The sequence below is a fragment of the Acanthochromis polyacanthus genome, chromosome 6 (assembly GCF_021347895.1).
Source record: "Acanthochromis polyacanthus isolate Apoly-LR-REF ecotype Palm Island chromosome 6, KAUST_Apoly_ChrSc, whole genome shotgun sequence".
Classification (NCBI taxonomy): domain Eukaryota; kingdom Metazoa; phylum Chordata; class Actinopteri; family Pomacentridae; genus Acanthochromis; species Acanthochromis polyacanthus.
The window spans coordinates 27,817,076-27,841,875 of NC_067118.1; the positions used below are offsets into that span (position 1 = coordinate 27,817,076).

At 40.6% G+C, this 24,800-nt stretch overlaps 2 protein-coding genes across 2 annotated transcripts; one reads left to right on the forward strand and one right to left on the reverse strand.

Moving 5' to 3' along the window:
• Positions 1 to 1,893: 1,893 nt before the first annotated feature.
• Positions 1,894 to 5,485, reverse strand: apex2 (APEX nuclease (apurinic/apyrimidinic endonuclease) 2). The gene is made up of 6 exons (XM_022187459.2): positions 5,278 to 5,485; positions 5,078 to 5,161; positions 4,723 to 4,903; positions 4,401 to 4,544; positions 3,965 to 4,034; positions 1,894 to 3,571 (listed from the first exon to the last, which is right to left on the reverse strand). The coding sequence occupies exons 1-6, from the start codon at positions 5,390 to 5,392 to the stop codon at positions 2,480 to 2,482; spliced, it is 1,686 nt and encodes a 561-aa protein (XP_022043151.2). The 5' UTR covers positions 5,393 to 5,485; the 3' UTR covers positions 1,894 to 2,479.
• A 167-nt stretch (positions 5,486 to 5,652) lies between these two features.
• On the forward strand, positions 5,653 to 22,742 carry zgc:162200 (uncharacterized protein LOC558638 homolog). Its single transcript, XM_022187451.2, has 10 exons — positions 5,653 to 5,868; positions 6,965 to 7,297; positions 9,800 to 10,012; positions 10,414 to 10,566; positions 11,844 to 12,359; positions 13,619 to 14,488; positions 15,057 to 15,236; positions 17,028 to 17,179; positions 18,669 to 19,029; positions 20,131 to 22,742. The coding sequence occupies exons 2-10, from the start codon at positions 7,046 to 7,048 to the stop codon at positions 20,134 to 20,136; spliced, it is 2,703 nt and encodes a 900-aa protein (XP_022043143.1). The 5' UTR covers positions 5,653 to 5,868; positions 6,965 to 7,045; the 3' UTR covers positions 20,137 to 22,742.
• Positions 22,743 to 24,800: the final 2,058 nt, after the last annotated feature.

The following is a 24,800-nucleotide window of genomic DNA, read 5'->3' on the forward strand; positions in this document are numbered from 1 at the left end:
ATCCCCACAAATGTTTGTAGTAAAGAAACGGAACAAATACGAGTCAGAGATTTTATATAAATTTTGAGCAGTAAATGTTAAAAATATTGGTGAAAAAAAAGTCCTATCATATTTTTTAGTAACCTGACACAAATACCAAAAGATTGTTAAAAATCTGGCAGTAGCATGTACAGAAAGTATATACCTGTCCTCGTAAGCACAATGATGCGGATACGGAATTTGTAAATAGCTTTATGAAATCACTGACATGTTCTATATTTCATGCTATAAAATTCGGACTCCTCTTTAATAAAAGTATGTGTAATTTGATAAATAGCATTCTAATCATTCAGCCTTTGAAACGGAAATATATTGCAGCATTCTAATCAACCTTTGAAAAAAATCATAATAAAAAATTTGAGGTTGATTTGAGGTTTCATGAAACACTTACAGCAAAACTGAATTATAACTGAGACACTCTGCTCACTAACCTACATTACAGTGTCTGTAGTGTGGCAGTGCAGCTGGCACTGTCAATATAATGTGTTGCTATGGAAAGTTACTTTTCTTTTCTTCCTAGCTTTGTGTTGTCAGCTCACTGACATTGCCATCTAGTGGACACAAACACTAAGGTAAAAAAAAGTCTTTTCAGTAAATGATACAAAAACAATGACCAACGGTGGCAACCTGACGTAATTATTTAAGAGGGGAGTACATCTTATATGCCTTCAAAAAATCTAAAAAATTTCTAAGTGCTTAAACTATTCATTAGGTATCAAAGAAATGTTTAGTTAGTGACATACAACAGCCTGGCAGGTACTTGTGCATGGTTCACAATCTTTATCTGCCATTTTCTCAAAATCTGTATTGTTTTTGGGACAGGCGTTACATAAAACCTAATAACTTTTAAACTATTTGAGCAATCATGCTGGTTTTTTCACAGCTTGTTCTGAAGACAGTACTTCTTAAAATAATGGATGCTTTTTTAAATACTTTACAATCTGACCACTTAAGACCATTTTCATTCTGGGGTAAAGAGTTATTTATATTGAAATGGTTGCTGTGGCAATAAGAAAAAGAGTTATCCCCAAAGCACCCATTATTTGTTTTACAGTTGGTTACTCTATCAAAAGGTATAATAGTCACTAACCCAAAATTTATGGACTCTGAGTAGAGAGCATCTAAAGATAGGTCTCTGGGAAATGTGTATTGGCATGTTTATGACAAGATTTTTTTTCCCCAGGGATCACTGCATTTAACTTCTGTTAAAATGATAATTTGCAACTCATAAGCTTTAAAATGATGTATAGCATGTTAAATTGGGTCATATCAAACATTGTTAAGAGCCTATACAATATACCGGTAATGGCTTTGCGAACCTGTGAAATAAGGTGTACTCCCCCCTTAATATCCAGTTTGTTGTCAAACTATGTAGCATTTTGACCATCAGAAGCCACATGATGTGAGGCACTTTAACTCAACATTCTTGTATGTACACAGGCCAGTTTCACACTCTATGTACAGTATCACGGAATGAGAAAAGGTGAGACTGCAGCCAATAGCCATTTTCATCACTGACTAACCTAACAGCAATTGGCTAATCGACAGTTTATTTTGTAGTATGACAAAAAAAAAAAGAAGGGGGAAATGCTACATGCTGAAAATCTGGCAGTAAGGGTGTCATAAAAATACATTAAAAACAATGAAATACCTAAACTCAAAAACAAATATCAGTAAAATTTTACATTTAGCGGATTGAAATAGTTATATTGTGGAATTTTATCATTACACACTGTAAAAGAACAAATTACGATGTGCAATAATAAATATATTTGATGTGAACATTAAGTGTATGAGTGTGATTTCAATAGAGATTAGATCAGTAATTTAACAAAACAATGAAAATCAGCAAAATAACTCTTCAAAAACTATTTATTTTCAGTCTCAAATATACATAATTTCTCTTTCAAATAATGTCAAATATCTGTAAAATAACAGTATTTTTGATTATTTAAATACAGTAAAACATTGTGTAATTTTACAGTCAAATCTTATAAAAGAACAAATTAGTTTTTTTATGTTAAACAATCTGCTACAACCTGTAATTTGACATGAGAAAATGAGTTAATTGTCCCAAAATTACATTTTTACTGCCCAAAACTGAAGGTCATTCATTTTTTTGATTACAAACCCCCCAGAAAAACAGCAAATTCCTACATTATAGAAGCTGCAACCTGAAGATACATATTACTTCTGGGTAAAACTATTATCAAAACAGATCAGTTTCCTGTTGAAAAACTAATCTATTGCCTAATTGTTTCAACTTCAGGAACAAATAAAATCAGACTCAAATTAATACAAAACTGCTGTCTTTTATTATAAAGCTATGAAAAGCAAATAGTTAACAGTTAAAACAGATGACTGCATAATGTTGTCATAACGCGTGTTGGAACTAGAGGTTCTACTGAGAGAACAACTTGTGGTCTGTGCAGTAAACATGTCACTTCCCCTTGTCGACCCACGCAAAGAAATTACACCGAGCCTCGGGGTTGGAGGCATGTCCCTGAGGGCGGGCACACACAAAAAACTGTTTGCCCATGTTTGGTCCATCCTTTTTCACAGTACGAAGCACACAAGGCTCCCCGTGGCCTTTACAGCAGGGTGGTGGGGGTGGTCCATGGAGCACTGACTTCCAAAACCCTAATGTTGCCCCTTTCTTGGCTTGTGAGTGCCCGACAGTGGTCTGAGGGGTTAAATGTTTCGTCTTTTTGTCAGTTTCTGCTGCGGTGTCAAAGACTCGTTCAGTGTCTGCAGCTATGGTATCTGAGACTGATGATTCTTGTTTAGTGGAGGATGATATTTGGTCGCTGTGTGATGAGGTAACTTCTTCCCCACTTGTTGCTTTTTCACACTGCTTGACATTTGTGAGCTTGGGTTTGAAAAAGGAAAGCAGGCTGCCCTGACGCTTTGTAGAAGCATTGGCAGTCTTGGTCTTTTTCCCCTTTGGGACGACAGTGTCTGTTGTTAATGATCGCTTTTTACTGGCATTGTTTCCAGCTCCCAATGGGTTTAAGTTCTCCCTCCATTCCTCCTCTTCTTGAGATCCAGGTAAATCGTTCTTCTGCTCAGATTCAATAGATTTTTGGTCCACTTTGACGAGGAAGCGTGAGAGTTTCTGCTGTTTTCCAGCAAACTCTGGCAGATAGCGAGTACAGAGAGGGGGAGGCTTGGAGCTGGGAAGGAGAGAGCAGCTCATTTGCCCCCACACAGGGCAGTGGTCCGACCCCTCCACTTCTGGCATGATGTCTGCTGCCACAAACTGCTCCTTGGCCAGCTGGTAATTGGCAAATATGTAGTCAATGCGTGTGCCATAGTTGGTCTGCCGCGCTCCAGTCAGAGTTGACCAGCACGTGAAAGCGTTGTTGCGAGATGGGTGGAAATAGCGAAAAGTGTCCACAAATTTTCCACCGTTGACGGGATCTGTTACCTCAGATTCTTCATCAGGTTCCTCCTCATCACTGTCCTCTTCTTCTGCGAGGCTATGCAAGAAGCTATTCAGCCATTTTCTCCCAGGGTTTTCACCGAAATCATCCTAAGTGATGATAATTGCATTATTAGGGATACATACAAATGAACATATCAATTATTTTATTGCTTTGGATAACAGAGATAGTTCTACATTTTGGGAAACATGCATATTTGCTTTTTTACTTCTGCTATAGTCTTGATCAAACACCCCGACTCACTGACACAATATAACATTATAATTAGTCAGTTTTTAGGGGTGCTCATTTGCTAACTTTGGACAAAGCTTGGCAAGCTGTTTTTCCCTATTTCCCATCTTAATGCTACGCTAACTACCTACCAGCTGTAACTTCTAATTTACTGTACAGTCAAGACATTGGTATAAATCTCTGTAACTCAAATCTAACTTTCTACAAGATATACAAAAGATGTTGCACTATTCCTTTAAGCTCTTACTTACAGCATCACTGGGGTCACAGTGGTCTATTTGCCGATGAGATGTATTTATGTCTCCTAAAACAATCACATGGCTGGAAAACAGAGCAGAAAAAAAAACCCTAATTAACTCAGACAGCTCAAATCCAAAGCAGGAGAGGTACATTTATCATCCAAAAATGAGGATTTTGCCACCAAACTGGAAAATTATATTTGCCTTACTTTATATCTGTAACTTGTCTAAGCAAATGCAAATGTTTTTACTATCGCCTGCTGCTTTAAGATTCAGTAAATGTATAAATACCTACATAATTCCGCTTTTAAAAATAAAAACAACAATGTACAACAACTGGCAAACGGCTGCTCTGTTAAAAATTTGAATTTCTCCATTTGTGGTGAAAGCAGGATGCACCTGTGCCTCATTGTAGCTGCAGTCATATTTTCAGTTTAGAAACGCTCACCTCCCATCTTTAAGTAAAGCTTCAGCCCGACACTGAAGCAACTTGTAGAACTCTAGTTTGAACTGCTTCCGCTCTGGCTTTTCAGGGTCAGCCCGTGGACAGTATACATTTATTACAGTAAGAGTTTGCTCTTTGTCCTGACACCTGTGGAAGTCAAAAAGAGGCACAGATATGCCAGACTTGAATGTTTTTGCCAGATGCATAGATAACTGATCATTTTCTTCTAACAAGATATGAATACGTAAAGACAAGACAGACACCCTACACAGCATAAATAACACGCTTTGCTGATGACAGATCAGTGTAGAATATTTTCCCTTACATGACTTTGTGTTGTGTGATAACAGCTCGTCCCTCATTGTCCAAAAGCTGCAGCTCCTCGCTTGAAAACTCAGCATGGTCACCATAGCATCCAACAGCCCCTTCATGGTTAGTCAGCAGACCTGTGAGACCCTCCTCAGCAGCAAATGGAGTGGCACTGTCCTTACAGTAAGTGGCAACCCCTGTGCACATCAGGGATGAGAATAAGTTGGGGTTGATAGTCAGCTGCAGCCATAGAGCAGGTGCAGTGCAGCAGGATCTTCTGTTATCTAATAGTAACTGAATTCAGTACGGGGTGCCACTGAATATAATAAGGAAAAAAACAAAATCAGACACACAATGACAATTAAATGAACCTGAGTAGCCGCTGCGTCCTCGACTGTAGCTGAAATATGAGTTGTAACCGTCAACAATCGCAGTCCTTTCATCCAGCAGGTCTCCTGTGAGAGACAAAGCGAGGGTTCACTTAGATTTTATTTTCATGGCAGACGTTTACATGAGGGGAGCTCCATGCCAAACTCCCGCGTTTTCATACCTCCCACTGCTAGTCACTTACTTGTCACTTTGGTCTCCTGAACGCAGATAATATCTGCATCTAGTGAGTCAAGAGCCCTTTTTATGCCGCTTCTGAACGTCCTGATACCGTTTATATTCCAGGTAACAACCTTCATTGTGTGAAACTGCAAATGACTTAATAGTCTCAATCCGCCAATGCGCACATGCGGAAGTAAAACGGAAGTGTTTCCGCTCTAGTCTTTTGTTATTTTTCAGACTTAGAATTTATTATTCTAATATAAATATTGTATTCGGTTATTTTATGTTAATATTTATGTCTGGGCAGACAGCACCGACCATGCGTGCAAAATAGGAAAAATAAGGTCGTTGCTCGCTATGGTTGCATTGCCCCGTTGCTAAGCTAGAGGGGGTAATGGTGCCTTCGCGTTTTCGGCGCGCGTTTGACACTCGACCTCGCTGTGAAACGGGAGAACCGGGTGGGAGGAAGGGACGCGGCTGCTCGGTAAGCTGCGCTGCTACCCCTGCCTAGCATCGTGACGACCCACCGCCGCTGCTGACAGCTCCTGAGGGAGGCGCAGAATTCACGTTTGCTTCAAAGCGGCGAGCCCCAGCTTTGAGATAACAGCACAGGGTGAGTTTGGCTAATGATGGCTATCCGGCTAATTAGCTTGTCTGACAGGATCCGACTGACGTTGCGATGAGAGAACAGCCCCGCTGGTCGGGCAGGCGATGGTGTATAATCAGCAAAGCCTATGTAAATATATGCAACTACGAAGCCTCGAAGTTAGATGGCTGCATTCTCTTGTGCTCCTCGTAGCTAGTAAGTTAGCATTGCGGTTTCATTGACTATCTACATCAGCGTTAGGCTAACGCTACTGTTGCTAGCTGTCCGGCCGTGTCCTGTTTCCAGTCCGGTGTCGTCTTCGATTTTATATCCCTGTCTAAATAGTTTTCATCCCCTAGATATTAGCTGTATTTGGAAGCACAGGGGTCAATATGAGCTGAAAACTTTTAGCTGATGTTTTGATTAACCGCCCAGGGGAAACAGATGCTTTCTGGATGACTAACTAGATTCATCATTTGGCACCTGACAACCGGCGGCTGGTGTTTCCATCTTCGGTCAAACAAGAGGACACGAGGAAATGGGGGAGCATCTGCCCCACCCAGTCAATATACTGTTGATCCAAGTAACACAAATAAATATCGTTTCTTCAGTTTGTTTGTGCAGAACATTTAGGGGCAATTACTCCTCAACCAGCTGTTAGGAGTGTGTAGCTAACATTAGTAACTATCTGCATATCCTGAAAGATAATGATCATCAAACGACTCTGTTAACTATAATCTATACTCGCTTCTCATTTTAGTAGTGGCATCCTGTTTCTGTTCTGGAGATTCTAGGAATCAGCAGTAGAAATCTATCCTTACGACTATACTAGTTGTACCCCCACGTCTTTATACATAACTTAATATAACCAGAGTCAACATTGCTAGCTGGTGTTCACATATTTGCAAACTGCAGCAGTTAGGTAATTAAGGCTTAGATTTCTTTAGTGGCCTTTGGCCTTTTGAGCTTAAGTACAAGTGTTTCCCAACTGCGATCTCGAAGTTAATCTTTGCGGTTGGCTTAATTAGTGCCACAATATGATTTATACAAAACCTCTTTGCCATCCTGGCCATTGTCCCAAGTAGTTTATGTAACCACCCTTTTTGTGTTTTGCCATTTGTAGTTTGAGGTAATGAGAGTGGGGGAGTGAATGAGGCAGGTGTCCCAGTAGAACATTGGCAGACGAGCGGGAGGCCGGGCAAGGATGCTGGAGGCAGATGCAGACCCAGCAGGTGCAGCAGTCGAGGGAGAAGGGGAGGCAGAGATGGGGAGCAGAGACTGGAAGGCTGAGGTGATGCGGTTGACCCTGGAGCTCCAAGAGGCCACAGAGGAAAAGCTACAGGCAGCCCGCTATGGTCTGGTAGTGCTGGAGGAAAGTTCTGCCCTTAAGATGAAACACAGGCAGCTGGAAGAAGAGCATGAAACCCTCAAGGTGGAGCTACAGCAGCTCAAAGAGGTAGGAACACCCAGTGCCCTCAAGTTATGTTTAGACAACACATACTATATAGATTTTTCATGGAGGCTTTGAAGTTAGCATTTCCCCAGTCTCCATGTACAGTTTTTGATAACACACAGCTGTTTAAGGAGTTTTTATTTTTTTATTACATATTTATTATTACAACAAGAATTTTCTGTCTTCATATTTCATAGTGACAATCCAATAAACTGTAGTCGAAACTTGAGATTTGCCAGTAAGATACATTTAATTTATTTTGGCAACCATCTAATATATGTAGTGGATTTTGACAGAATATGTCATTATATTGGAAGGATGAACTCAGTAATGGTTGTTCTCTGTTTACACGAGATTCAGACACCCTCAGTGCAAGAAGGAGCGCTACCACAGGTCCTTCATCCCCACTGCCATCAGACTGTATAACACTACTGTGTAGTTGTTATTATGTGCAATATCTTATTTTATAACAATGTATATAAGAAAAATTTTCTATCCTTAGATGTATATATTTTTACTATTTTACCATTTCTTACTATCTTTATTATCTTGTACTTGCACCTTTCGTGACTTTTTGCACCCCTCTGTTTGTTCCTAAGAGCTCTGTAACGGTAAATTTCTCCTTTGTGAGATCAATAAAGTTTATCTTATCTTATCTTATCTTATCTTATCTTATCTTATCTTATCTTATCTTATGGAATATATGCAAACATCTGTCATAAACTATTGCAGGATATCATAAGCATGACACAGTGGGATAGTGATATCAATGTCATTATAGGGTTTCCCATCTGTTACCAATGTACAAAAATGATATTGTAAAAACATCTGCCTCCGGGCGCTTTTTCTGTTGCCACAATCTAAATGCTGTAAACATTTCAGTGGCTGAAATATAAGGGCACAGTGTCCCTGCTCATGCTGTTCATTTTCATTTTGATGTCTGTGGACTGGCTGTTTTCTTTTTACATGATCCACTGAAAGTGTGACATGAATTTGATGACTTATCCCTTAGTTTTATTTCTTAACTCCAAGTATCTGCTGCCACAATAAGCGTTCTGTTGCAGTTGTGACCTGACATTATACTTTGAATGAAGTGGCTTGTGATTGCACGCTGAGTCAGCTTTGCCCTCGCACGTCATCTGACACTGGAGGCATCATGAGAGGAGGAGAAGACGATTTAGTGATGACAACATTGTCCACAGCCAGTTAGTCAGCATGTGGCTTTGAATATGCTGCAGTTTCTCTGTCTGTCTTAAACTGTTGCTTTTAATACTAAACTCTGAAGCCTTAAGAATTGAATGAGGTATGCACCAGACACTCAAGATAAACAGAGTAGACCAGTATGTCAAAGCTCAGATTATCAGGTCATCCATGTTGCAGATGTTTTGAAATTATGTTATATGCTTCCAACAGCAATTGGCCATAATTGACTATGCAGTAAAACTGTTAAACAACCGCATCAGCTGTGCTTACTGTGTTGGAGTGTTGCTTATTCATTTGCACTCCAGCTGACATTTACAGTTTTTCTTTGAAGGACTTTTTCTGAAAATATGCATTGCTCATGTTTACATTGATGTTGTTTTGAAATGTCTCGGGTTAATATTGTCTCCTGATGTAAATTTCACCACAAATGCACCTGATGGCCCTTGACGGTATTTAGTTTTGCTGGAGCAGTCTTTTTAAACAGGTTTATGTAAGAAAGTAATCCCATAATATTTAATCTCATCCTGTGGACACAGTTTTGGTTTTGTAGTTTTTCCATCTACCTATTTATAGTAAAGAAGGAAACCCTGTTTAAAATCAGGCTGAGAGGCAATTACAGTACATGTGTCAGAATAACAGTAAAATTGCTCCCCCGGGAGGGTTTCTAACTACACATCAAGCAAAGCTCTTTATGTCTGAAGGGGCGTAGTGGTACAGAATTTCAGTTATTTTTTGTAATCTGCATAAACCTCCTTTCTTGGCTATTTACCCACCTAGGCTTTGGCAGGATTTTAGCAAAGCAGGACAAACTCGTGTGTTGTAAATTAGCGTCGTTATATAACCATGCCACAATGTTAAATAGAGCATGTTTACTAGCATGTTCATCTCATTTAACACCTTATTTGATAGTTCTTTCATCAGCAGTCATTGATGCGTAATGTGTCAAGAATCCTGATAATGGCAAGCTGTGAAGACATTCATGTTATTATAGTGTTAAGTGGAACAGACTTACTGTCTCGTATTGACGAGGGAAATACACAGTATTAAATCATGTGGAAGCGGCTGTTCAGGTCTAAGGTTACTGAACCATATCAGCTGTTTCCTCATTGCAAGCAGATTTCAGATACTGATTATCAGGGAAGTCCTTTTGCCTGTCCTTTGTTTAAAATGTTTGTATTCCCTATCTTGATATGATATGCCTTATAGCTCAGCATCATTAACGTCCTTCCTACGTTAACATAGTATACGCTATCCAATACTGCAAGTTTTGCCCTTTCATTAATCATTTCTGTTTGCCTAAAGGCATTTGCAGATTCTGTGAGCAGCCAGAAGCGTGCAGCTGCTGATGGAGAGTGCAGGGAGGAGAGCCTGCTGCAGGAGACTGCCACTAAAGAGGCTGCCATGGCAACCCGCATAGAGGAAGTTCAGGCAGAACTCAAGCAAGCACGCCTTGCTCTAGGCAATGCCCACGCAGAAATCGATAGACTGGGGGTAGTCTCCACCCAGCTGAAGAAGGTTTGGCATACTTACTCAGTACACCGGTGTTCTAACATATACACGTTAAACCCCATCTCCTCATGATTTATAAAAAAATTGCTCTCAATCAATGGCATAATATAGGAAACAGCTTGAAATAAACATGATAGGTTAATTTGCCATGAGGGCAGGTGATGGTCACAGTCACAAAGAAGAAAAAAATTGCATGAAGCTTAAGTAATGACGCCATGGGTGGTTGGTGTCATTTTTGAGTGGATTTGCAGACAAAAAAAAAAATAAAATTTGCTCTCAATCACTGAAGAATATTTTAGTTGTGCACATCATTCCCAAACCAAAGTTTACTGGATGTGACATGAAATAGGCACTTGTACATTTCAAATTTTGCATGCACAGAAGTGACAGAGGGTTGTATTCCACAGGAATGCGAGTGTCTGGAAGCAGAGAAGGGCCATCTGAGGGATGAAATGAAGGAATATAAAGTCCGTGAGCTGCGGCAATTGCAGGACAATGGTGAGCTGGAAGAGGAGAACATATCTCTGCAAAAGCAGGTGTCTGTGCTCAAGGAAAACCAGGTCAGTTGTTACCCAACGCTTTGCTAAGTTCTGCCCCATTGGCTGTGATATTGTGGAATTGTGGATATTCAGAGTAACACTGAAGTGTGAAATGTGTTGATCTACATATTTATATTCTAGGTTAGTTGGAAGTTTTTTATAATATGTGTGATAATGAAGCTCTTCAAAAGGGCTATTATGTCTCTATCATATGTTTATTGTTTTAGTGTCTTTTTGTGTTTGTTTCATTTATTAGAGCAAAAGAAAATTATAATGTCCCTCAAATGTTTGTTGAGAAACTTTCCAGTCCCTTTACAAATTGGCCGTTCTTGAGTAGACTGGACAGTCCAGTTACTGGATGATTAATGTTGTGCCGAAAATTCAGTTGCTACCACTGCAGAGGAAGAATTCATCTTACCTGCTTTTTCATTTTTCAGCAAAATTCCCCATATAGCTTCCTTTGGGAGCTAGATACTAAAGCTAGTGAAGCATTCTGCTGGCAGTACAATCTAAATGAAATAATTACACTTGCGAGGAGTACCATGGCAACCAGTCCTCAGTGTGACAGTTTCATCAGTGATTTCGGGACCTTCTATTTCAGAGTGTTTTTGAAGTTTTGAAGGACTTTCAATCACAATTTTATCTCTATGTGCTCAAAGTTCCTTACAAAAATGTTGTCTTACGTGATACAAGATGTGGATACTGATGTGTACTGACCTCTGTCAAGCTGTCCCTGACTAGTTCTAAATGTAGCAGAGGTTTGTTAGTGTGCACATGACCTGTGATTTGACTTTTAGATAAAACATAGCATCTCTTTAACTGTGAGACATTTGACATTAGAGTAACACAAAAAGGAAGAGATGGTGGGGAATGTCACATGGCCCCAGCCAAGCCCCAACCAGAGGCCGCACAGACAATCTAGTCAGCACGATTGTGTCCATAGAAATATTGAACTTGGCTGAAATTGAGAAAAATTTATTTATCTGCCATGTCTCCAGTTCAATTGTTCATTTATGTAATAGAATTATCATGGGCAATGGAATTTCTTTACCTGTAATACTATGGCATTGAAATGGAGAAATATGTATTCGTCTGCCATGTCTCCATTTAGATTGTTCATTTATGTAGTGGAAATATCATGGGCAATGGAATTTCTTTACCTGTAATACTGTGGGGTTGAATGCAGTCGGTGCAGGATGGAGATAGAATGTACATTCATCTGTGTTGCAAGAAAAAAAACAGCAGAGGAAAGACTTATTAAATTGAATCTTCTGATTGTGCTTCTAATCACATTTCAGGTTGAATTTGAGTCAATAAAGCTCGAGCTGACCCACAAGAATGAGGAGCAGGAGGAACTGCGAGGACAGCTGGACGAGGCAGCAAGATTGAGGGAGATTGCAGAGAGGCAGCTGGATGAGGCCCTTGAAGCCCTAAAGGAGGAGAGGGAGCAGAAGAACAGTCTGCGGCGAGAGCTCTCTGCCTTGACCCTGAACCCCTTTGATTCTGTGGGGAACCTGGAGCTCCACCTGGAGCAGCTGGATGATAGCCAGGAGGAGGGCCAGGGTGGAGAGGGAGACGGTGAAGGTGAGGAAGAGAACCAGGACAGCGGTTTTAATAACGGTCCTGGATCTGCTTCCAGTTCTGCTCACCCTCCTCACTTGGGTGGCTCTAAAAGCAACGGCCTCATCCATCGCTACTCCACTCCACGCAACAGTGACGTATTCCTGCGTGCTCCAGCCTCCGGGCTGGTGTCAGACCTGCTGAGCGAGCTGCACTTTTCAGACAGTCAGAAACTTAAACAGCAGCTCCTACAGGTAGGCAACAGGACAACACATAAACACGTTTTCAATAATGCTTTTCATATTGTGCACCAAAGAAAAGCAAGATTATTGCCATACTTTCATGCCATTTAGTGAATGAGGTCAACAAATTTCAAATGGATTTATTCACTTGTTAGCTTGAATTTTTCGATAAGACAGGCAGCCTCTTTGTTTTCTTTTGGGATGTCTTGTGTATAGAGGTAACAAGTGAGGATTTGCAAGAAACTTTTTGAATGGACTCGGTACTTTGAACATTCTCTAAATTGATAATATTGCAACCATTAAATGTAGACTGACTAAATTCAAGTGCCAGTCAGCAATCCTCCTGGATATTAGTTTTAGCTTATGATTGTTTTTAAAATAGATTTGTAATGTTGTAAAGTATTATCTGGTGTTGCAGCGATCAGTGCGTGATTTGGAATTAGTATTTTAGCATCACAGAGACAAACTACCAAAAACAACCTTGTACTTACTGTGATATTTACCTTATGGTAATGTCTTTCAGCCTTTAAATAAGAATTTTTAAAGCACAGGGATGTTTAGACAGTGATGAAGGAGCATAAAATGGCTTCTACATAACAGTATGAAAGGTAATGGGCTGTGTGTATTCTATGCACTACATTCTAATAAGAGTTACTGATTTAATATATTTTGTAATCTGTCTGAATTTATTTGATTCATTTGAGTGCGTTTGGAAGCATCTGCTCTGTCATGCTAGCTTCAAATACCGCCCCCCTTTGTTGCACTCAGTGAGGTTGTTGTCACTCAGTTTCGTGTGCAGCTGAGCTGTTAACACTAATGTCTGCCGCTTCCTGCTTTATACCACATCCGCTTGTGTTGGCGAGGGAAGAGGAGGAGTAATAATAAATTCTAATGTCTACTTCACCAGCAGTGTAGTCAGCTCCCATCTGATACAGTTTCACATCTTCACAAGCGAAGTGTACTTTAGAAAATTAAGAATGTCTTGAACTGTCATTTGTCTCTGTCTGAAGATGATATATTATTCATGATGCACTTAAATCGGGTTGGGTTAGAAAGCTCCTACTCGACAGATGTTTCGACTGTGGAAATGAATGGGGTCAGCCTGTGTTAAACATAAAAAATGCATTAGGAATAACGGTGCTGGGGGTGAACTGTTGTACATGGTTCTTTTATTTTAAGGAAACGAGTGAATAATTAGTTCAGGTGCCTGGGTCAGGACTGAAATGGGTGGTATGAAGTTTTTCATGTTTTGTGTGTGTGTGTGTATTCAGGCCGAAAGAGAGAAGTCCGGCCTGGCCAGCAAGGTGGAGGAACTACAGATGCAGCTGGTAATGTCCAAACAAGCACTCAGTCAGCAGGAAGACAAAGTTGGCTCTCTGACCCAGCAGCTTGAAGCAGTGCAGAGCAGTCAGCATCACAACCAAGACGCAGACGACCATGGCGATGATGAGACACAAAATGGAGATGGTGCTGTCTTTGACTATGAGGTGGACACCAAGAGCAAGGAGGTGCTGGAGGCTCGCATGCGCTCAGCTAGCGAAGAGCTTTTGAAGCTGCGAGATGAGCTGTCTCAGGCAGGAACTCGTTATAACACCCTGGAGCAGAGATACAAGCAGGAGAAGGATCGTTGGAGGGCAGAGGCCCAGGAGCTGGCTGACAAAATCCGTCAGTGCATCAAGTCCAGCAAGCAAGATCAAGAGCGCATCAGTGATCTGGAGAAGGAGATTGGAGCCACTCGCAAGGTGGCAATCGATTCTGAAGGGCACTTGAGCATTGCTCAGGAAGAGCTGCTGGCTTTCTCTGAGGAGCTGTCCAACCTCTACCACCACATCTGTGTGTGCAACAACCTAACACCCAAACGGGTCACCCTGGACTATTACCGTGATGGCGCCAGGGCAAGTGGTGGAGGAGGCAGTGCACGAAGATCACACGTCTATCCTCCCAACACCCAGAAGAAGCCTCGAGCCAATGACATGTTCATTTCCAAAGCTGCAGCATTGCAATTTATGGGAGAGGTAGACAGTGCAGGAGCCAGTGGGGATTCTCCAAATTGCCCTGGATCTCCCACCCTGGATTTCAGGGACCCTTCCAACGTTCGTAACTTGGTAGCAGTCATCCGTTGCCAGATCAAACACTTGCGGGTAAGGCAGCGCTGCAAGTCACATATCATGTTAATTAGAGAACAGAGAATTCTTATTCTTTTTATTGTGAAAGCCAGGCTTTTGTATTGAGTTAAATCCTTTTCTCCCTCAGAGATTTTTCACTGAACCTAATACTCTTATTAGACTCTGAACTTACTGGAGTAGTTCCCGTGTCTACACAAATCCAAGGCCTGGTGACGGCTTTGTTAACACGTGTATGCGTTTGAATGGATAGGATTATCGGGATCGAAGTTGAGTTGTGGCTTCCATTACACAGAATCCTTTGTGAAAACAACCATGTCTGAAGCACTAGGAGCATATGTTATGTGGGGAATTGCATATTATGAAAGAAAAGTTGCTCTTCAACATTTCTTAAGAGAAATTTCACCCAATTCAGTGATATTAAGAAATTTGAGCTCAATTTAAAACCTTATAAAACAGACTTAGTGTTTTGTCATTAATGATAAAGTGATATACAGTGTAATTAGACATCGCTCCAATACTGTAAGACATTTTACATTGCCAAACTGACATTTGAATGAAACACGCTGCCTTTGTGTTCTTTCAGGTGGCCGTGGACCTTTGTCGTCAGAGGGGTGCAATGCCTTACTCAGGATTCAGCAGCAGCGGCGAAGCAGAGCGGGATGCTGAAAGCCTTTTGGAGGAAGTTCTAAAACTCAAGTCCCTCCTCAGCACCAAGAGAGAACAGATTGCTACCCTCAGGACTGTCCTTAAGGCTAACAAACAGGTATTCCATAGCAGGCAGCGACTCCAGTGATTTGTTTTGTGCTTGTTAAAGTGTTCTGAAGCAGTTTGTCTACAAGTGAAGCATAGCGCTAGTTTAGGCAGAGAAATGGAGGTGCACTTTTGTTCTGATTGGCACTGACTACAACCAGTCACACTTTGACTCTGGCAAGCTCATTCATGCCAACACCATTAGCTCTAGCACCTCCTTCCTCCACCTAGCCTCATCCCTGTGTGGTATTTCATGTCTTTCAGTTATGTAATATTTAATGTTCATGTTTTTGTTTTTCTAACCATCTCGCCATACAAGTGTCTCTGAGTTTTGATATTACTAGATGAATTTCTCTGTTTTGGCCTGATATATGACGGAGGGTTTTTGTGTGTGTGGATAAAACTTCTGAGAACAATTGCCTTGGTTCTGAAGAACTGTCTGTAAATTAATCTTCACTCTGTTACTTTTCAACCAGTTTGTGACTGTTTCTCTCTGAACACATTCTTGTGAATATATTAACTCAAGAATGTAAGTTTAATGTAATATAAAGTAGCAGAAACATCATATTTTCGTGACAGATAGGGTAACCCATATAGAGTACATGATCTGATTACATTTTGATCACCTTTCTGCATATATGTGCATATTAATGAGAGAGTACTGATTTATCTATTTATTTCATTTTTGCAATGTTGCATTCTTGATGATGAAGAAGTACTACTGTGAGCAGACATGTTTTTATGGAGATGATGCTCTGACATAATGGGATCAAAGTTGTCATTTTTTGTTAATTAACTCCATTGCCTGATTATGCAAGAGAGCAAGTGCTATTACTGCATGTATTTTTTTTTTTCATTGTTTTAGATAATTATTTGAGCCATTTTATCTTTATTTGATAGCAATAGTGGAGAGAGGCAGGAAAGAGGGCTACAAATGTCCGGGCTGGCTGCTAATCACTGGCAGTCGCTGCTTCAAGGCGTTTAAGCCCATGCGGTGTGCACCCCAACCACTTGGCTATCGGGTCGGCCATACGTGCATAATCTTGACATAAGCAGTTTGGTTGACCCGTCTCATCAGTGTGTTGTCTAGACAGTCGCTTGCACTCACGTGGTCCTGCACCTTGAGCAGGCCTCTTCAGAGGTTCAGTTCTCCTTCCCCCCTTCCAGCTGCTGTACCTGTAGCTCTGCATGGCCCGCTTCTCTCTCGCTGAGCTGTCAGTGCTTTTACACGCACTCAGGGTAATCTGCTTGGCTGGCAGTACTCAGTTACAGCATTTTACCTTCTGGACTGATTGCTAGAGTGATAATAGCTGCCCGTTGGTGCCTCTGATGTAATCACAGTATTAACGTATGAGACTGTTGCACAGATTATTGTGTTTAGTTAACAGATACCCAAAAGGTGATCACATTCGAGGGACAAACTGGGTTTAGGACTTCTGTTACATGTCTAAGATAGTGACTCACAGTGCTGGTTTTGCACTGCTCTCACCATCAGCTCAATGATTTTCTATCGATCCTTTTTGCTCTGACAGATTGGTCTTAACAGACAGTATGTTGCAATTACAGCTTCTGTGTTTATATCTAAAGTTACTTAATCTGAAAACCTAAAACAAGCGGAGCAGTTAACGTGTTCAGTGCTTTAGCTGTGTTATTATCCTGCAACACGTCCTGGAATTCTTGGCCTTAATAATTTAAGCATTTGTGGTACAATTTAATTACTAACATGCATCTTTTTTATACAAACCGTGCATGCACATGTATTAACACTCAACTTTAAAAGTGAATTCTATTTTGGTCATTGCAGACTGCAGAGTTGGCCTTGTCCAATTTGAAAACCAAGTATGAGACAGAGAAGAGCATGGTGTCAGAGACCATGATGAAACTGAGGAACGAGCTCAAAGCCCTGAAAGAGGACGCTGCCACCTTCTCTTCACTCCGAGTCATGTTTGCCAGTCGGTAAGACTTCCTTTTCTTGTGATTTGACAAGGGACGGAGTTGAAAATGAGCCTAATGCTATACACTCTATATGTAATACATCAGAAGTGTTCTACGATAATTACATGGTCCCTGATCAAATAAATGAATTAATAAAATAAAATAAACCAAACATAGTGCGATATGGGGAAAAAAATGTGTTAGTTGATATTCATTTGCTTTAAAATTCTCTGAACTAAATCATGTTTGTTTTTGTTTTTTCTCGATTATCTTTGAATCTGTGCTGTAGTTCCTCATCCTTAGTAATGGTGCTCTTGTTGTGGTACAGCTTTTGCTATCACTCATGTAATAAGCTTACAGTGCTTATTATGCCTGTGGACAGTCCACTAGTTCACGTGAAGATTACCAACCACATGCTCTGCCCTGTGCTGACGGGGGAGGAGGCTAGGACGGATTTGTCCCATCAAGCCAGGTCACCTTAAGAGGGAGAAGGCTAATGTTTGCAAGTGATGGGTGGTCATTAGATAGAGGTGCTATCACAAGGAAGTGTGAAGACTTAAACCTGCAGACCACAACGTTTCACTCACTAATCTCTTCTGGCTATTTGTTAACTTTGATAATTAAATGGAGTGTTGGGTTGAGTGATTAAACTAATAGTTTTTTCTGTTTTTCATAAACAAGAAGTTCAAGTTTAGTTTATTGTCATATACATTAGGGTACAAAGTACCATAAGCAATGAAAAATGGTTTGCCCTCGGCACACTCTCTACAAGAAAATGCTTGTATTATTATTATCATACTGAAATTAAAGAGAAGGTTATTGCACTGGCATTAGACTGTCTAGGCCCTTTGCAGACAGCGATGAGCTGGCATTTGACTGTCCCCTAAGGAGGATTGGAGAACAGACAGTGATCAAGGACTACTACTGTCTGTTCCAACAGGCTGAAGATTATAGCTTTAAAAAACTCTTTGCTTGTTATTAAGTTTAGTGGTGCCACCATGTGGAGAACTGGAGTGCCTGCATTTTGACTTTGTGTGACAACATGGAGTGTCCACTTTTAAACTCACACTCTCATCTTAATTTTGTTGTCTACAAATGGAAAGATCTTGTCCTGCGGTCAAAATTATCATGATCATAATCATAATATTAATAAACTGCCCATTCACATATGTTTTTAAAAAGCTTCTGAAACATTGAAGTTTTGTCGAATTTTTTCCTGTGTACTATCAGTAAGTTCAGTACTTTTATTAGACACACGATGTAACCCTTCCGAAGACTTTGTGCTTTGATAACATGCGATTGCATTTGTAAATACTTGTTTTCTTGATTAATTCCACTAATGAACACTAGATTAATCTATAATGAAAAAATCTTTAGTTTCGGTCCCAGCTGGTGTTTAAAGTCTAACACACTATAAGTCATGTTTAGCATGAGTTTTGTGTGTGTTTGCTCTAATTGGTTCTTGCCTGTGTGTGCATGTTGCATTTTTTGTGATGTCTGCATCTCTCAGGTGTGACCAGTATGTTACCCAGCTGGATGAGATGCAGAGGCAGCTTGCAGCTGCTGAGGATGAGAAGAAGACCCTGAATTCTCTGTTGCGTATGGCCATCCAGCAGAAACTGGCTCTTACCCAACGTTTGGAGGACCTGGAGGCTCCTATGTCTTCCCACAGCTTGAACAGCAGCCCCCGTCGCTCCAGGGCCAAAGAGCTTGCTACCAAGTCAGGCCGGGCTCCTCGGAGCCCCCGAAGCAGTCCAGCTCGCCCACCACTGAGAAGCAGTCCACGGTCTAGCCCAGTTCTCGGCAGCAGCGTTCCTGCCATGGCCACTCACCACCTGCGAGCTCTAACACGAAGCCTCCACACGAGCCCTGTAAGAACCCCTCTTTCTCTTTGTGCCGACAGTCCTGTCCAGACAGGCAGTCCGTCTCACAGAGGCAAGGCTCTCCCAAGAGATGCCACCTTCATTAGAAGTCGTAGTGTGAGTGATGTTTTTAACACAGAGTTGAGTCATGGCTATTCTCTCACACGTAAAGGCTCCACCAGTTCTGTGAGCAGTGAGTTAACAGTCAAAACACATGTCAGCGATTCAAGAAAGGACACGTCAGGCCGGAGAGCTTCAGTCCCTACACGTCAGGACACCTTCATCACAACTCGAGTTGTACCTGCATCTTCAACCAGACTAAAGTCTTCCGTGTTTTCTTCATCCATAGATAATCTAACCTCTTCTAAAGCTGCGTGTGTGTATCCTAACACATCTGAAGCATGGCCTGGATGCCAGCAAAAATCTGATCCAAAGCCACACTTAGATGTTTCTGTAAGGAGAAAACAGTTGCCTCAGAGGTCTAATTCTGTACAAGCAGCAGCTGCATGCCGCAACACATTTCAGACAGACTCGGTCTCTTCACAGTTTAATGCAAAATCTTCAGGGTCCCAGACAACCGCATCGCTCTCTTATCAGAATCCACCTGGCAAACCCAGGATGACTGGAATCTGTAGAGAGTCTAGACGTAGATTATCCAACTCCACTAATAGAACCACAGAGGAATTGCACACAAATGTCAGTAAGAACGCTGGTAATAAAGCTCCGGCTACATCTTCCAGGGCTCGGAGCTCACACTCTAAATCATCTCGCAGGAGATAAGAAAGCGAGATAAAGAAGCCAGCAGATTAATACTCAATCCTAAGTACTTAACCTGTATCTATACATTACGTCATAAGCATAAAATAAGCTACACATTATGCTGTGAATCATTGCATAAGATCTAAAAAATAATGGAAACAGTCGTGTTTTTGCACAGATGTTGTTTAGAGCTTATGATTTTTGTGTTGCCTACATTTAGCTGACATCCTTTCCATGTTGTATTGACCGGTTTCTCCTTATTTACCCTCACCTTTTTCATGTACTTTTTTCGAGTTTTTAAGTTGAACTAAACATGTTTTCTTCTGTCTCTGTCTCACCCTGTCTCTGTAGCGCTGAAACACTCCTTCCATTACTCCAATCCCCCTCTTCTCCATAAGGACCTGTCTTCATGTTGACTCCCCGGCTCCCTCCTCCTTCCCTGACTCGAGACATCCTGTCCATCCCAGATATGATGCTACATTCCCCACTCTGCCCACCAGAACCATGGATTGAAAAAAGTAAAAAAAAAAAAAAAAAAAACTCATCCCACCCTCTTGGTCTTCTCTGCTTGGAGTGGAGAAACCTGCATGCAGCCTGGAGAAGGATGAAGACAAATTGCGCTGCTCATGTCTCTGTGAAGTCATTGACTGTGTCTTGTCCAAAGTGGTTCCAACTTCCATCTGGTCTTGTTCAAGGCTGCGTGTTGCGATGAACCTTTGACCGTATTTATTCCAGAATGAAGGATTTCTTGTGTACAGTATTTCCTGTCCTCAGACTGATTCAAGGCTATGATCTGTTCTGTGAAGGCTCTAAGTCTTTACACTCTTGCCTTTAGTCTGGCATCCTGTCCAGGCCTGTCTGGCATCTTTTAGTGTAGGTCATCTGTGATAGCTTTCCCAGGTAGTTGTTTTTATAGAACAATGCAGCCTTATTCACAGAATTGCTATCTTAAAAGTAGAGCTTGCTGTTGTCTTGAGATTTCTTCCTTTCCCTGGTGTTGCAGTTTCATGCCCTTTTTATCCTGTGACATTTCTAGTCCTTTGACTCGGGCCTCTCAGCCACACCCTTTAACTAGAGGGCAGTAAATATGCCATTTCATATGGAAACAGATCAGCCATAAAGCTCACCACCTCAGGTCAGACACTGAGCGTTCAGACACATGATTTAGGAACTTTTTAATGTGCATCTTACTTTGCAAACTATGCAGAACAAATCAGGACAGTGCCTGTATACTTCCTGCTCTTGTTTAGGCTCAAGGTGAATTTTAAAACGAACCTTCGCTTTCAATTAAAAGTGGCCAGCTGCAGCTATTTTTACAACAGCCACTTGACATCTGTTAGAAAAAGCAGCTTTTGAAAGTCATTTCTTAGTGCAGTGTGGTGCAACTGCAGGCATCCCATTGGCAGGCTTCGTCTTGTTAGGCTGTTGGTTTTAGAAGACTCACATCACTCAAGAATTCAAGTGGCTTGGTTTTCCCTAAAACTGACACCAACATGTTCCATGCTCATTTCTTTCAGTGACAGTGACAACCGTTTCCATTCAGCTTCTTCTTTTTATCGCTCCTTTGAACAGTTAAGCAACGATGTTCGTGTTCTGTGTTTCATCATTTAGATCACCATGCTTTTGTGTGCTTCCAAAATACACACATACTGTAGTAAGGAAGTAGTATCCCCCACAGCAAGTTGCTTCTTCTATGGCTGCAGCATCCAATGTTTTCAGTTTGGAATGCTAACAGTGAACGCGAGTGTTTTTCAGGTCGCTGCTGTAGAAAACTGAATTAGTATTGATGCCCCTTATTTTGAAAAAGCATTACACTGTACTTTACATCTAGAAACACATTATGACTTTAACCCAAACGCACTAAATTTTAGAAAGCTGCATATTTAAAGTGCATTGTAGCTTACACATGACATTGCATTGGTAACCAGAAAAAAACCATATAAATGTCCATGCATCTACTGACCCCTACATGGATCGCTTAGTCAGTAGTTTGACACCAGGGCTGTAATTATAGGACGGCATTACATATGTTACTATTGGCACTAACCTTGTCTCATCCAAAGCAGCCTAAATTCAAACTGACCCGAGGAAACCAATCGCAGTCCTTTAGACCACATTTGGAAACAGTTATTTGAAAAGTAAACACAACAAAAACTTTGACCCCAGTTGTTTCAGCTCAGCTGCCCTGTTACTGTTACTACTGAGTGCGGTTTACTAGAAGAAGCCGCATTCTGCTGACTTATTTTTTTGTTTGTTTTTTGTGCCTTGGTTTTGGTCTTGTCTGTTGTTTTTAGACTACACCACATTTTCTAAATACAGACTACTGCAGTTACACTGTAGTTGTACATTTTTTTTAAAGGTGTGTATTAATTGCTTTTGAGGAAGCTCGTTGAGCAGTGTTAGCACTGAATAAGGTGACAACATTTTGGTAAAATATTTTCACTTTTTAGCTCGTAACAGCTCTTTAATAGTACCTAAAGAATAGTTTAACATGAATTTCCCTTCAAATTAACATGGCTACTCTAATCATGGTTACTCTATAAAGATTATGAAGGAATTCATCATGGCTCATGGTTGCTGCTGGAAAGTTTTGAAAATGATGTTAGCAGTGTTTTGAAGTAAACGGGGAAAGCTCAGCTATTTATGGTTGAAAGTTCACACACTCCCACTAAGAAGTGAAAATGCTTTATCATGATGTCCTATTACACTGAAGGTTGTAAATGGATTTCTGAATCTATTTAATTCTCTCTGTGAAGATGTGTGTATAATTTAATTTACCACTGTTGTATAATATTTTCACTGTATTTATGTGGTCAGCATTCTGTGCAAATTGCTCTAGAAGACAACACTGCACACACTCCACGTAACACATTTGATGGTCATCCACTTTTTATGTGTATGCAAGTTTTATTGACCTGTGACCCACTTTTGTCATGAAGAAATAAAAACAAGCCAACACTGTATGCTGATCATTGTCTTGAGTTTAAACAGTATTTGGCAGATACAGGGATGCTTTTTATTGATAATCAAGAAAGGCTGATATTTGGAACTGGTACACATTAAATGTAAAGTTTTAACAGCATGTGATGGCAGGAATGTGTCATTCACAACTAGGCTTCTTCATTAGTAAGAGTGACAAAAACTGAATATGTAAAATAGAAACAGGAGTGATTAAATTAGGACGCTCTCCTCTCTTTATGTGGGATCGACTGAGATTGATCAATCTGTCTTCTGTAGTTACATCTTTTACTGTTCTATCACTTTTACTACCCACTAGGTTCCATATCTTAATGCATTATTAATTGTTGTTTTCTACACTCTGTTTCAGGGTAATTTGTTACGAGCCGTTAGCATAACCTTAGCCACAGTGAGAGAAGCTGATTTCCTGATTTTCTTGTTTCTTGTTCAGTACTAGCGGTTTCTTATTAAGAGGCATTTGTGAGTCCACAGAGTGACGTCAGATAGAGACGGATGGCTGCATCAGACCTGAGATAGTGCATTTAGTTCATCAATAATCACTGCAGACTGATACACTGACAATGATAATCTTAAAAATGGATAATCAATCTATCCCTAATCAGGTATAACTGAATACATGAATGCTATCTGTTTATGATATGGGATATATATCGGGCCATTATTTTGTGGTTAATTCTTATGGCTGGGTTGTGGTACACACAAGAAATATTCAGATCCAAGAACCACAATGTGAAAATGCTCCACTACAAGTAAAAGTCCTATATTCACAACATTACTTCAGTAAAGTATGTATTATTAGTAAAATTTGCTAGAGATATAAAAACTAGATGTCAGTGTTTTCCTATTGTACATGATTTGTTCATACTGCTGCTCCATTCCTGTTTATTTTATTTTCCTGCAGGTTTAAGGTTGAGCTAATTTAAACCACATGTATATACTGCCGGGCAGTTCAATCTCCAGCTTTGCTTGATGAGGCCATCACATGTTGAAGCGTTCTGTGCTCTAAGAACCACATCTTTACAAGGTCAACATTTCATGAAGTTGGACAGAAAGGGCTTTGTGGGGATTTTCCAGCACATCCAAGAGGGTTACTGAATAGTTTATTCAGATAAAGGTTCAGGAGAATTTTCTCAGCGCATACAGGAACACTTAATCTTTCTATTCATCACGAACATTTAAAACTGAAAGATTTAGAGATAATTGTTCTTTACTGCAGTGGTTCTCAACCCTGTTCCTCAGGACCCACTGTCCTGCATGTTTTAGATGCTTCCCTGCTCCAACACACCTGATTCAAATGATCAGCTCGTTATCAAGCCTCTGCAGAAGCCTGATAACGAGCTGATCATTTGAGTCAGGTGTGTTGGAGCAGGGAAGCATCTAAAACATGCAGGACATGGGGTCCTGAGGAACAGGGTTGAGAACCACTGCTTTACTGGACAGGAAGCGTCTGAAAAATGAAAGATTCACAAAACTGATAAATCTGTCAGATAAATATAGTGGAGTAAAAGTATGATAGTTACCTCTCAGATATAGTAGAGCAGGAATAGAAAGTTGAGTAAAGTGGACAACTTTGTGTAAAAAATACCTATAATTTGGTCTTAAGTGCAATACTGGTAAATGTCCTTTGTTATATTCCACAATTGTTGGGGTGTGATGATAAGTGCTCATTCTAAAATCTTTTCAAACAGTTTTTGTCTTCATTTAAAACAACCACTGAGTCTGAGGTCAGATGGAGCTGACGCAGTCACCAGCGTGACTAATAACAAAATTTCTGTTTTTGGGAAACTAAGCGTGACAGATGAGACAAGGCAGGATGGGGGTTGGGGGTGGAGGCAGGAATCTGGACATAGTCTTGTGGCTATGGTTTGCAATTTGTTAAATTCAAAAACTAAAAATAATAATTTACTGCAGATAAATTACCTCATGAAGAGGAGTACCAACAAGCTAATAAAAACGGCAGTCCAAAAGAACAAGAACCATCTTTTGCAAGAGTAACTTAAAAACAACAGCAAAATGATGCATAAAAAACAGTAAAACAAAAG

Excerpts from the sequence above, each read along its gene's own strand:
- apex2 (XM_022187459.2), bottom strand. The coding sequence starts at position 5,392 with ATGAAGGTTGTTACCTGGAATATAAACGGTATCAGGACGTTCAGAAGC. Across the intron at positions 4,545-4,722 it reads ATCACACAACACAAAGTCAT|GTGTCAGGACAAAGAGCAAA; the intron begins GTAAGGGAAAAT and ends TGACTTCCACAG. Across the intron at positions 4,035-4,400 it reads GCTTTACTTAAAGATGGGAG|CCATGTGATTGTTTTAGGAG; the intron begins GTGAGCGTTTCT and ends TCTGTTTTCCAG.
- zgc:162200 (XM_022187451.2), top strand. The coding sequence starts at position 7,046 with ATGCTGGAGGCAGATGCAGACCCAGCAGGTGCAGCAGTCGAGGGAGAA. Across the intron at positions 10,013-10,413 it reads TCTCCACCCAGCTGAAGAAG|GAATGCGAGTGTCTGGAAGC; the intron begins GTTTGGCATACT and ends TGTATTCCACAG. Across the intron at positions 17,180-18,668 it reads CGAGTCATGTTTGCCAGTCG|GTGTGACCAGTATGTTACCC; the intron begins GTAAGACTTCCT and ends TGCATCTCTCAG.